This window comes from Xenopus tropicalis, chromosome 2, assembly GCF_000004195.4.
Source record: "Xenopus tropicalis strain Nigerian chromosome 2, UCB_Xtro_10.0, whole genome shotgun sequence".
Lineage (NCBI taxonomy): Eukaryota > Metazoa > Chordata > Amphibia > Anura > Pipidae > Xenopus > Xenopus tropicalis.
The window spans coordinates 111,636,293-111,650,160 of NC_030678.2; the positions used below are offsets into that span (position 1 = coordinate 111,636,293).

At 39.6% G+C, this 13,868-nt stretch overlaps 2 protein-coding genes across 2 annotated transcripts in view; both read left to right on the top strand.

Annotated features, from left to right (window-relative positions):
• mrps9 (mitochondrial ribosomal protein S9) overlaps positions 1-2,760 on the top strand; it is a 50,463-nt gene extending 47,703 nt beyond the window's left edge. Inside the window, exons 10-11 of the mRNA XM_002941154.5 lie at positions 910-1,079; positions 2,563-2,760. Of these exons, the coding sequence (XP_002941200.2) occupies positions 910-1,079; positions 2,563-2,654 (262 nt within the window). The 3' untranslated portion in view covers positions 2,655-2,760. The remainder of the gene's footprint in view (positions 1-909; positions 1,080-2,562) is intronic.
• A 5,897-nt stretch (positions 2,761-8,657) lies between these two features.
• On the top strand, positions 8,658-13,629 carry gpr45 (G protein-coupled receptor 45). Its single transcript, NM_001015846.1, has 2 exons — positions 8,658-8,823; positions 10,330-13,629. The coding sequence occupies exon 2, from the start codon at positions 10,447-10,449 to the stop codon at positions 11,563-11,565; it is 1,119 nt and encodes a 372-aa protein (NP_001015846.1). The 5' UTR covers positions 8,658-8,823; positions 10,330-10,446; the 3' UTR covers positions 11,566-13,629.
• The last annotated feature ends 239 nt before the right edge of the window (positions 13,630-13,868 follow it).

A 13,868-nucleotide genomic window follows, 5' to 3' on the forward strand; every position in this document is an offset into this window, starting at 1 on the left:
CCTACTACTGTTTTGGTATAAGTAATCTAAATCTCAGCTGCAGTAGCTATAAAATAAAAGTCAATTAAAAACTCTGTATTGCTGCTTGTATGTGTGTCTGCAGCATCCCCTACTGGGAATTGAAGTAAGGAATTCTTTGTGTATTGCCTGTCATCATATGGCTGCACTCTAAAGCAACTGATTGCATATGATGTGTAGTGCCAACACAGGCCCAGAATGGCAATCTGTATTCTGATAAAATGCATGGGGGCTGCTGTAAGATATGCCATAGGCACACACCCTGTGCTGTTTGGGCTTCAGTATATTTGAAACTAGTGATGAGCAAATCTTTCCTGTTTTAATACCCCAAAAAGCTGCATAATAATACTATGCAAAAAGCTGCATAATACATTGTATTTCAAAGGGCATTTATTTGTCCAACGTTTTTTTTTTACTGTGCAACAATTTTTTTTTTTTTTACTGCACAACTTTTGTTTTCACCCACTGGAGTCTATGGGCATTTTTTACACTGAAAAACCTGGTGAAAAATTTCACTCATCACTATTTGAAATGCCATGTCTCAGTCCGGACCTGTGCCTTTATAGTTATGTGCCATTCACTTACAGGCCCTATTGTCTGTATCAGAAATATCACATGCAGCCTTTCTCCACACAAAAAAAACTTTTCTGAGGGAGATTGAGGTGAAAAAGAAGGGATCAATTAGGGTAAATAGGAATATAAATAACACATTGTTATAGCAAATAGTAAGATTGTAGTGGAAGCACTTGTCCATTACCCATCAGCCTTCTGGACAGATACTGGTATCATGTTTTTTTTTGGCTTGTTATTAAGAGGACCCCTCCAACAGCTTTAAGTAAAACTGAAAAATACTTGTAGTTACAGAAGTACCTTTCTGCTTTCACTTTCCAGAGAGCAGCTAATGTTCCCATTCCAATTCCTTGACCGGCTTGGAAAGCATGACTTAGAATGCACTGTGGCTGGAGGAGGGAAGTCATCACAGGCTGGTGCCATCCGCCTGGCCACCTCTAGGGCCTTGCTGAGCTTTGTATCTGAAAATGAAATTGAAGCCATGAGGCAAGGTAAGTTAGGGAGTACAGTGCAAACCCATTACAAGTTTATCTTCTGAAATGGTTTGTAGGTTGTCTCTGAATGTGAATGGAATTCCACGCAATGAAATTAGATATTGGAGAATTTGTCAATAATGGTCAATGAATATGTTGCCTATAAAATTTAGAGCTTTGGATCAAGCTCCCTTTTATTGCCACCAAGGAGTAAATGCAAACTTACTACTGGTTGCACCACCAATGCCCACCAGCTTACTTATATTTTTTTAATTTAAAAATGTTTAATGTAGCACAAGAGAAAGTATAGGGGCTGACTAAATCAAATGAATTAACTATTTATTTGATTATGGTCTCGATCACAAGAGATTTTTGTGCCAAAGTATGCAGTGGCATAAATATTTTTCGATGTATCACATTTATCCGCAAAGAAAGATGATAACAGTGACTGTAATGTAAAATATATAATATATATGCTTTACAAAATACCAGCATTTTTAGAAGTTAAAAAGAAAACCCAGAACTTTTTAATAGCAGAGCAGTGTCTTGGTCAAAAATGCTGATCTACAAATAAAAACATTTGGCTTTTCTATTTAAATCCTGAGAGTTGCTGGTATTTTAAAAGTGGATGTTGAGAGCACCCTTATTGGTGTGTGCCCTCTAAACTATGGTGTGTATATAGTGCAACAACAACTGTACAAGAAATACCAGCAGTTTGAGGATTTAAAATGTAAAAGTCAAAGTATTTATTAATGGATCAATGTTTCAGTCCCCCTTGTGGACCTTTGTCAAGAGAGTAGAAATGCTGCACATTCTGTTTTGTGCTTCTGTACCAGCCCAAGGCAACCACAGACCTATAGCAGGGAAGATCTGTGCCCCCAAAGATGCCCCGGTAGCCTCCCCATCTTCTTTTCTGCTTATTTCCTGCACATGCTCTGTGCTGCTGTCAGTTACCTGAGCTTAGGGACCCACTCACAATATACTGTATACAATAAAAGGCTGATTAGTAAATAATACAGGTTATTAGTAAATGGCAGCTTAATCAGTGCAATTTGCATTAGTAATAATAATCAACCCTGTAGCACTAGCTTGTATGACAGGCAAATCCAATTTTCTGCACTGCAAGAGGCCATAATGAAAGGAACTTATATTCCAAATTATTTGTGCTGAAAACAAACTAATATAATGCAGTAATGAGCAACAAGTACATCTGTATTAATCATTCTTAAAGAGCACCTCATGGTATCTGAAAAGGGTGCATTAAAGAGACTTTGCAATAAAGTGTCTGTTACACATGCTGCTGATTTGCCTTTTCTTGAAGGCACAGGCAGACCACAAAAGAATTTTCCAACTGCAATCTTACTTGTTTTGTTGTAAGTTGTAGAAAATCTGCCCCTGTGTATGTTATCTGCATCTCACAAAGGCCTTTTTCTACTACACCTGTTCAAATACAGCCAACTTTAAATACGCTTATGTTGCCACTATGTATTGTATCTTCCAGCTGGGCTGCTTACTACAGATCCACGTGTGAAGGAAAGGAAAAAACCTGGCCAGGAAGGAGCTCGCAGGAAGTTTACATGGAAGAAACGTTAAGCCTCAACTGTATTGCAGTGGAAATGTGCCTGCTTTCCCGAGCAAGCTGCTTCCTCTGTTGTTTCCAAAGCTGTTTTTTTATAATAAAATTATTAATTAAATAAGAGAGAGCTGTATTTGTCTTTTCTGTAAGTTTTCTTTGAGGTTAAAAAAAAAAAAACCTCGAACTTGGGGAAAATACACAAATTATTTGTATTGAATAAAATGGCAGCACATTTCCATGCAAAATCTAAACATGCAGCTAGGAAAAATACAATTACATCTACAGAAAAATACAGACACAGTGTTGTATACATTTCACAGTAGTTATAACAAGCTAATTTATTGTTCTGGTACTTTAGATTAAGCTTAGTCTAGGGGCGAAACTCCATGGGAGATTTTGTAGGATGGTGTCAGATTGACAAAACACATTCTACAAGTTGGATGTAGTCACATGGGTCAAAAAATAATGGGACTGATAAAGAAGTCTGATGTGTAAAGTACATAAAAGATTTGCCATCCAACATGACATGCCTGTTAGAATGGAATGCTGCATGCTGCATCTTCATTCAACAAGATAAAATCAGATGATGTCTGATGATTTTCTTCATTGGAATACATTGACTTGAATGTAGGTACACAAACAAAATTTACCATCCGACTATCTGATCCAACATTACATTACAGCCTATGGAGATCAGATTTTGTAGGATACTACAAAATCTAAAGCTGTTGCATGGTGTTGTGTGCTGCTGCATGATAAGATCAGATAAAAGCTGACCCACAAAATCTCCTGCAGAGTTTAGCTTTATTCTTTATATATTGCAACATATAGCACAGAGATTATACAGTAGTTGTTGTCCCAGCGAAGTTTCCAAGCTAAGGTCCCTATCACATCCACTAAGGTCTTTTTTTTTTCTGTAACCAATGAATTTGCTGTATGTTTTTGTAGTGTGGAAGGAAACCAAAGCAAGCACAGGAAGAACTGTCCAGGTTGGAATCTAACCTAGGACCTTAGGACTGCAAAGAAACAGCGCTAACCCCCTGCACCACCATGCCACAGCAGATACTGCCATTTAAGTTGATTCTGCCTTTGTTTGAAAATTTAACACCCTTCCAGATGAGTTTCCTGTTGCACAAATATTTTGTATTAAACAGGAGAATTGTTCTTATTGCTCTTGAAATATTGTTCTTATGATAATGGTTTTTCTGACATAACGTTATTGTTAGTCCATACACTAAAATGAAATTCAATTCACTAAGGATGGTTTAGAGCAATACATTTCGTTTGTCCCCTCACTCCATCCAGTTTTATCTCAGAGTTGCCAGAACCCTACTTGCCTCACAGCATTATTTGTTGCTGATGAAGCAAAGGTGACATAAAAAAAAAATAAAAAAATTCCCTTTTCATGAGTTTGCTGGGGAGATGGACTGTGGTGGCAAAAAAGCACCTCACCTCTGTATTGGATTCGTTTGAATGCAGTTGCAGTAAATGGTCACTAGATGGAAACCTTGTACTGTACTAGTCATTACAGAGGAGCTGTAATGTTTATAAATGCCTTCGGAACCTGTTGACCATTCAATTAAAAGCATCTTTTATTCATACTTTTTTTTAGACAATATTGCATCTCTGGATGGTATAAAAAATACAATATACACACAAGCATCTCAACTGCAGAAATATTATAAATTAAATATTGAATCTGTATTTGCCCATCACCCAAGCAACCAGAAACAGATTATGAGGCATACGATTATAACTACATACCTGTTCTTGCTCTTTTCTAGATTTGACCATAGCAGGCAACTTTTTGCTCTGAATAACAAATGTTAATTTAAAAAAAGAAAAATTGACACCATAAATGGCATACTGCCTCATTGTTACAGTGCAGATTTGTTTCTGCACTGAAACCAATAAAGACTAGGAAATTTGTGCTGAAATTTGTTATTAATGACTGTAGGGCTCATTTATTAAAGGTAGAGGCAAAAGTGCAGGACAGTGCACTACTCTACCTTTGGAAAGTGCAGCCTAAGCCTTGTGTCAGATTAAAAGGACCAATAAATATTCATCTGTGGATTCTGATAGTAGCCCCTCTGGCATTTGCCAGAATACACATATTGCCAGTCAGGGGCTGTGTCTGGCTCAAAAGGCCCTGAACTTATGGTAAAGGACTCCCTAGAGCCTTGCATATCCCACGTCCCATCAGTTTGTGCAACAAAATACCCAAGAGCCGCTCACCTCTTGCATTGGTGAACACAGTAAGAGCAGGGTTACCACCTTTGCTGGTGGCTTAATCCGAACAAAGGAAATGGGGCTGATGGCATTGGGGGTGGGGCAGTGCATGGGCAATGGGCATGACAATGCCAGTTGGGGTTATTGCTTCACTTAGACACAGTTGGCTGGATTTCAGTCTTCTCAATGTTTGAACTTGAACAAAGGCAGCTCTTTAAAAAACTTGAATGATTTGTTTAAGGGAACAGTAACACCAAAAATGAAAGTGTTTTAACGTAGTTAAAATGTAATATACTGTTGCCCTGCACTGGTAGAAGTTGTGTGTTTACTTGAGAAAGACTACTATATTTTATACAAACAAAGCTGCTGTGTAGCCACAGGGGCAGCCATTTAAGCTTAAAAAAAGGAAAAAAGGCACAGGTTACATAGCAGATAACAGATAATCCTTATAGAATACAATTGTGTTTTACCAGGCTTATTTTACAGCCTGAACGGCAGCCCCATGGCTACACAGCAGCTTATTTATATAAACAAGAGCAGTCTATCTGAAGCAAACACACAGCTTTTACCAGTGCAGGGTTAATAGTACATTATATTTTAATCACTTTGATACATTTTCCTTTTTTGTTGTTACTGTTTTGTTTAAAACAAGACAGTTGGCAATCCTAGCTATCTATATTTTTCGTAATGAATAAGTCAAATCCTTTAATTCAGTGCTGTCCAACTACTGTGGTACCGACATGGCGGAGGGAAAGTTTTGACCACTCCCCCTTTTTTAAACCACTCCAACTTCAAACCACACCCATGTTATCACAAGAGCTTTTAAGAACATACCCACATAAATGGTAATAGCGCAGCAAAAACCCAAATGGTTGGTGCTCTCTGCAGGAATATCACCCTTCATTCATATGTGAAAGAAGTTTATTATGTCATATTAAGACACACCCTTAAATCCATATGCCTCCCCTGTGGATAGCACAGCAACCCCTAGCTTATAATTACACATCTTAGGGACCATATAATGACTATTTCCAAATGCTAACAAACTCCCAGAACAAATCCCCTGCCAGGTTCACCTTTCACAGGCAGCATAGGGCAGGCAGAGTATGGCACACAGGCAGCATAGGGCAGGCAGAGTATGGCACACACAGGCAGCATAGGGCAGGCAGAGTATGGCACACACAGGCAGCATAGGGCAGGCAGAGTATGGCACACACAGGCAGCATAGGGCAGGTAGAGTATGGCACACACAGGCAGCATAGGTCAGGCAGTTCATACAGTGACACCACGCCAGCACTGCTCCTACAGTGAGGCAGGGTAGGGCAGGGAGAGTATGGCACACCAGCAGCGTAGGGAAAGCTGAGTATGGCACACACAGGCAGCGTAGGGCAGGCAGTACATAAAGTGACACCATGCCAGCACTGCTCCTACAGTCTGTCTGAGGTGTGAACAATGTGGGCACTTACAGGCTGAGCATGAGTTCTGCTGGGGCTAAAAGGCGGGAACGATAGAGGGGATTAAAGCCTGAATCTGAGGTGTGAGCAATGCAGGGGGGCCAGTTAATCTCACTACTGATAACATTTAAAGCTTACACAAAGGTATGCAGTCACAGCAGCCTCACGAGGGTGCCGCCAGTTGGACAGCACTGCTTTAATTAAAGGTATGGGATCTATTATCACATTAATCTATTAATATCAGTTATCCAGAAAGATTTGAAATGCAGTTCTAATTTAGAAAAACAATTCCTCTTACGACTGATTTGTTTTTTCTTTCTGTAATAATAAGAAATTAACTGTACTTGATGATTACTAAGCCATGTTAATAGAAATAAAAAATCACAGTGAGTATCTTAAAGGGGACTCCGCCAAAACACAATTTAATCTTTCTGAATAATAAACATAATTTCAAGCAACTTTGCAATATACATTTATGAAAAAATATCAAGCCTTTTCATTATTTTTAATGTTATAATATGGCTTGAAACAGTTACCTAAGTCTGTCCCCGTTCTCCTGCTGATCTGGCTGACTACTTTCAGACTGCACAATTCCCAGCACGCGTGATGTTAGTAAAGAAAGGAACATCCCAGTGCAATGCATTGTGGGTTAAGCAGTTCCTGCATGCTACCTGTAAAGTTGGCCATACATTTAGCAATCTCAATCTTTCGTGCTACCAATGGTTGCACGAAAAATTGTTCCCACCCTCCACTGACGTTCAAGGCTGAATCGTCAGATATCACAATAGCCTTGGATATTCTGATTGTTCAAGAACTCATCCAGGCCCCTCTTAAAGGCATTAACAGAATCTGCCATTACCACATCACTAGGAAGGGCATTCCACAACCTCACTGCCCTCACCGTGAAAAAACACCTACGCTGCTTCAAATGGAAGCTCCGTTCCTCTAATCTAAAGGGGTGACCTCTGGTGCATTGATAGTTTTTATGGGAAAAAAAAACATCCCCCAACTGCCTATAATCCCCTCTAATGTACTTGTACAGAGTAATCATGTCCCCTCGCAAGCGCCTCTTTTCCAGAGAAAACAACCCCAACCTCGACAGTCTCACCTCATAGTTTAACTCTTCCATCCCCTTTACCAGTTTAGTTGCACGTCTCTGCACTCTCTCCAGCTCATTAATATCCCTCTTAAGGACTGGAGCCCAAAACTGCACTGCATACTCAAGGTGAGGCCTTACCAGGGACCTATAAAGAGGTAAAATTATGTTTTCATCCCTTGAGTCAATGCCCTTTTTTATACAAGACAGATATGGAGGTAGAAACAATAGAAATTCTACCTCCACCTTCTGCTATATTGGTCACCTCTTCGAGCCACCATACATGCACCGAATATCGTATGAAATGGGGTTTTGTATGATAATATCGGAGCCGGATAATTTGTAACATTAGTGTTTTAGTTCCTCCTCCCCTGCCAGGATTTCAAATAATGAAGAAAGAGAAGAACTGTTTTGCAGCTGGATTTCAACATATAAAATGGTATTTACTTATACTGTTTAAAAGAACAGCGATAGGTTTTGTGTGGGGCTCTTTTAACAAATTTTGATTTGGAAGCCGGAGTTTCCATTTAATATGTGCATATTTTTCTTATTTTGCCCAGATTATTGTTCGGATTTCACAAGGCTGAAACCCAAACAGACAGTTGAGAACAGAACAACCCTAAATAAAAACAAACTGTTCGGATTAAGCGGAACAGGTGGCAACCCTAAGTAAGAGCGAGGCAATGCCCTTTGTGGACAATTCTAGGAGAATAAAGTTGTGCCTGACGGTGCATTCAAGTAATGTCCCTAGACCTGACGCTCTCCTCCCAAATACTTACCTTGGGTGCATAATAGTGTGTGTCAGGGTTGGGCATGGTTGGTGCCAAGAGTAGATTTGCACACTGTGAGCTAGCCTCAAGCTATACCGACCCAGCTTGGACCTCCTCATGTCTGCATATTTCTTTACTTCCTGCCCTATTATATTGAAGCTGCTTGCTGTTATCTCTATGACTTGGGGTGCCCATTGGTACCTGGGACATACACTAGCAGCAGCTGCTCTAGACCCTACTGAAATCTTTATCCCGCCTTCAGGGGACTGGGGGGATGGGTAGGCCTACCTAGCACTGACTAAAATCAACCTATTCGTTCAGCTCCCGCCTGGGGTGCACCTCTGGGTGTTCTAGCAAGGCGGCGTAAGGGTTAAACAGTGACTAGTGAGTCTGGGCCCTCCCCTAGAGAGCTGTGGCCGACGTGGGTACATGGCAGTGGGAAACGGGGTCCGGCTGCTGTACGTGGGTCTGGAGGCGATGTAAGGTGACCATGTCTGTGCGTCTGGCACTTAACTCCGGCCACTGTACGAGCCGGGCCCTAGCCATTCTCCCCCTATGGGCGGCTTCACATCTGTGGGTGGCGGGGGGGTCCCATCCGCATCCTTCATCGGCAGGGACTGCTGCATCCGGCTGGAAGGTAATGTAGCAGCGTATGGCTTGTTCGCAGCCATGGAGAGAGCAGGCAGCCCTCATAGCTAGCTCCCAAGCCCTGTGCGTCCTGCCTCATTCATCCCCACAGAAACCATTTCCCTGCGCTATGCCATGGTCTCACTTTCCTACAGATGTGTCCCCAGGGGGAGGTGTCTAGCTATATCTGGAAAGCAGGCTCTACCCATTCTCTGTACATGCACCATATAGTTGTTCCTTGTGTGTGTTTGCTCTCTGCTAGATACATACATAGGGAGAGTGAATCTACATCAGTTTATTTACTACGCTGCTAGATTGCAGGCCTTCTCTATACCTTACAGATATAGAATATATGGATACACACTACACTAGGATCTTATATATAAAGGGCAAAGCAAAAACAATAGAGATAAAATTCTTATATATGCTTTGGATATTATAATACATTTCTGAATGGAAGGAATTTTTTCCCCTCTGTGGCAAATTAGAGAGGCTTCAGATGGGGTTTTTTTGCCTTCCTCTGGATCAACTAGTAGTTAGGCAGGTTATATATAGGCATTATGGTTGAACTTGATGGACGTATGTCTTTTTTCAACCCAACTTACTATGTTACTATAAGCGCATGAACAATTTAGGTATAGCTGACTGAAAACATATCTTAATAATAGTCACTATACATGTGATGTGAATGATAAACTTTGTAAATGGCTGTGGAATTTATCCCTGTTATATAAATAATACCATAATGGCTGTGGAATATATCCCTGGTATATAAATAATTCAATAATGGCTGTGGAATATATCCCTGGTATATAAATAATACCATAATGGCTGTGGAATATATCTGTGGTATATAATTAATACCATAAAGGATTACTTCCTGATGTTCCAGTCATTCAGGCTGTCTGACCAAAGAATTGGAACATTATGGGGGTTATGTAGGAAAACGTAAAAATAACAAAATATTAGTGGTTTTTGTGTTCTTTTTGTTTTCATTCCGCATTTTAATTTGTTCCTGCTTTTTCAATTCAGATATTTTAATAAATGACTAGACATTCGTGGTTTATGTTGAAATTAGTTTATTTATGGTTTAAAAAAAAACTCTAAAACCACTAAAATCTGAATGATGCTAAATCTGGCTCCATGTGTCCAGGTATCTGTCCATTTGGCCTGTGGGCTGCTTGATCAGATACCGCAAGGGGTCGGTTGCTTTTGATGACTTTTTGCTGACTTGCTTTTAATGATCAAGTTATTATTTTTATCAAAAAGGGCAATTCATTTTAAGACCTGGGGCCCCTGATACTGCAAACCACTCACATTACAATGGAAGTTTGTGTAATCTTTCATTTTCTGATTTAACTGCTTTGTTCTACATAATGTTTTCAAACCTAAAAACTAAAAGTTTTGCATTTGACCTGCTTGAGGTTTGTGAAGGTAAATATATTACAATCAGTCTATGACAAATTTTGTAGTGATTCCATACTTATATTTATGTTTTCACACACTCTTTTTCTAGATCTTTCAGAATGTAGGGACATCTGGACCTCCTGATAAGAAGAAAGAAGCATCAACAACAATGAATGTAGCACAGTGAAGACTTAGAGAGAAGAACAATGCTAAGAGGCTTCTAACAATGGGCTGCAATAATACTGCCCTAGACAGTTGCATGCTTCCCAATCTCAGCATTGCTACTGCTCCTCCAGACTCTAGGTTTGCATTTTCCACCCCACTCAGGATATTGTTGGCAATAATAATGATAGTGATGATTGCTATTGCTTTTTTGGGCAATGCCATTGTTTGCCTTATTGTCTATCAGAAGCCAGCCATGCGTTCAGCAATCAATCTTCTCCTGGCAACACTAGCATTCTCTGACATCATGTTGTCCCTTTTCTGTATGCCCTTTACCGCAGTAACAATTATAACTGGGAGCTGGCTATTTGGAACTCAGTTTTGCCAGATATCAGCCATGCTGTACTGGTTTTTTGTGTTAGAAGGTGTAGCCATTCTACTTATCATCAGTGTGGATCGTTTCCTTATTATTGTACAGAGGCAGGACAAACTAAACCCACACCGTGCCAAGATCATGATTGCTACTTCTTGGGTGCTGTCTTTTTGTATCTCCTTTCCATCTGTGGTTGGGTGGACATTAGTAGAGGTCCCTACACGCGCTCCACAATGTGTCCTTGGTTATACAGAATTTTCTGCTGACAGAGTTTATGCAGTCATGCTCATAGTAGCAGTTTTCTTCATTCCATTCAGTGTAATGCTGTACTCGTATCTGTGTATCCTGAACACCGTTAGAAGAAATGCTGTCAGAATTCACACTCATGCAGACAGCTTATGTCTCAGCCAAGTAAGCAAGTTAGGACTTATGGGACTTCAGAGGCCTCACCAAATGAATGTGGACATGAGCTTCAAAACCAGGGCCTTCACTACTATTTTGATTCTCTTTGTTGGATTTTCTCTCTGCTGGCTTCCTCACTCAGTATTCAGCTTACTCTCAGTATTCAGCAGGACATTTTACTACAGCCCATCATTTTACGTCATCAGCACGTTTATCTTATGGCTCAGTTACCTAAAGTCTGTCTTCAACCCTGTTATATATTGTTGGAGGATCAAGAAATTCCGTGAGGCCTGTTTGGAGTTCATGCCCAAAACATTTAAGATCCTTCCAAAAGTACGAGGAAGGACAAGGCGACGGATTCGTCCAAGCACAATTTATGTGTGTGGGGAACATCAGTCAGCTGTTTAAGGAAACTCTTCAGGGATATTTGTGAAACAAGCACAAACCGTGTAGTTTATCATTCTAAAATGGGTTACATGTTCATGTATTTTGGTTTTAAAATAACTGATTATAAAGCACAGGTCTTGTTAGGCCATATTCTTGTATTTCATAACAATGCACAGTTATTGGGATGATAATGATAAAGTCTCTAGCAGACGGCATTGCCATCACTATTACTGAATAACACCAGCAAGATGTGGTACAAGTAGCTCTCATCCTCAACTGTTACCTGAAATCATACAGCAATCAATCCTTTTGTTTTAATGCTTTCTGTAATGGTAAACAAAATGTGTCCATGGAGGGGGGGAAGCAGGGGTTGCTGGTTTTGCTTCAGTGTGGATGAAAGAGGTTGAATTAACTTGTGTCTATTTTTGAGAGAAATTGAGTGTGTGACTATCTGTGTGCAACACTCTGTGCGGCATTGTGTGGGTGTAAGCGGGAGCTTGACCACCTGTGGCTGCCACACCAAATCACAGTTTCAGCTCCTTTGTATTTATTGGGTTAGAAGGTAAGTTTCATTGCTTTAAGTTTGGTCAGTCAACCTATTGATTGCTGGATCTGCCCATTTATCTCAATAAGTCTACCATATCTCAATAAGTCTCTACAAAATCTTAATATATATTTCATATCTCATATACAAAAAAGTGGTGGTTAGCCTTTTGCATGCAATTTTTCATATAACTCATATAGAACACTTGTATTAATTCCAGCTGGGACAACCACATAAATGCTCCTGAGATTGTATATTTTTTTACTAAAATATTATTGTATTCATTTGGAGTTATTTTAATTATATAATGGCATGTCCCTGCATTTAATATGTGTTGTTGCTGGTCAGCCACTATTGTTTACATATTAGCATTAATGAATGTTATTTTGTTTACATTGTAGACTTATTAAGGTATATTTTTATGGTTAGGTATAGTTTTTTCTTTTATGGGGCCATACCTTTAATTTAACATTGTTGTTAAGTCTGCAGCCCCAGTCAATGGGAATGTATTTGGTTGTGAAAACCTGTGAAAAACACCCACACGGGGAAGATTCTTAGCCTGCGGGTAGAAACAAGCTAAAAACAAGCTCTACTGTACACTATGAACAACCTTTCCTATGTTTGCACTTGGGCCAACACAGTGCAGAGAATTAGTCCCATTTGGCTTAAGCCTTAACAATGGTAAATATGCTTTACTTTAAAGGGCACCCAATAAATGATGAAACTATAGTGCATTACCTCTATACCTAGTTAAATGCAAAGGTTCAGGACACCCCTTGCCAAATGACATATTGAGTTTATTTTGTAAGTGCAAAGTATGTGCAATTATTAATGCACACGGTCTGCTTGGAAGAGTGATCAGGTGAAAGGTGCAGCCTTGTCACAGAATTTAGCGTCTGAGCTATGCAAAACAGCATTTTGACCAGTCACAAGCATTTTAAAAAAAAGTGCTGTTGACTGATGAAATAGAAATGTATGTATTTGGGCACAATCCCCAAAGGTTTGTTTGGAGAAAAAAGGAGCAGCATTTCATGAATAAAACACTTTGCCTACTTAGGGCCTCTCCTACCATGAGCCTCAGGCAGCAGTAAGCTGCAAGTTACCAGGGGCAGCAAAATGCAGCCAGTGGCACAGTAAACATTGTACATGCAGAGAGAAGAATGGATTCCACTGAATATCAGTAAATTCTGGATTTCAGTGTGACACATTTGCAAATATGTAGTTTATAAACACACTAATTGCTGCGGTAGTTGTTTTCTACTTTTTCACCTATAGAATTAACCAAATGTGTCATTTGGCATGAGGTGCCCAAACTTGCAGTCAACTGTATATACAGTATTAGTCAAACAAGACAACAGGCTGACACTGGCATAATACTATTAGTTAGTGATTTTGCCACCCTTATGAAAAACATCCTTGGGACAACCATGGCCATACAAATAGGTTAAATTTATTGTAAAATCAAAGCAATACCTTACAAATAACTATGATTTCCAGTATATACCACTGGTAATATGAAATAAAAACAAACTAAACAGCTATTTTTGTCTACTTGGCCCTTATATGTGCCAACTTTTATCATATGCTGTCAAAGTAATATATATGCACATGTGATGGAAAAGGTAAATCAGTGATGTTTCATACTTCATTTTATAGTTTAATTTTTAATTGCCAGTATTTACCATAAAACCTTTATTATTGTGTGCACGGGACACTACTTCTCTGAACATTTGCATCGGTTTACATTGCCATATTGCACACATCAAGCAAAGGCTATTCC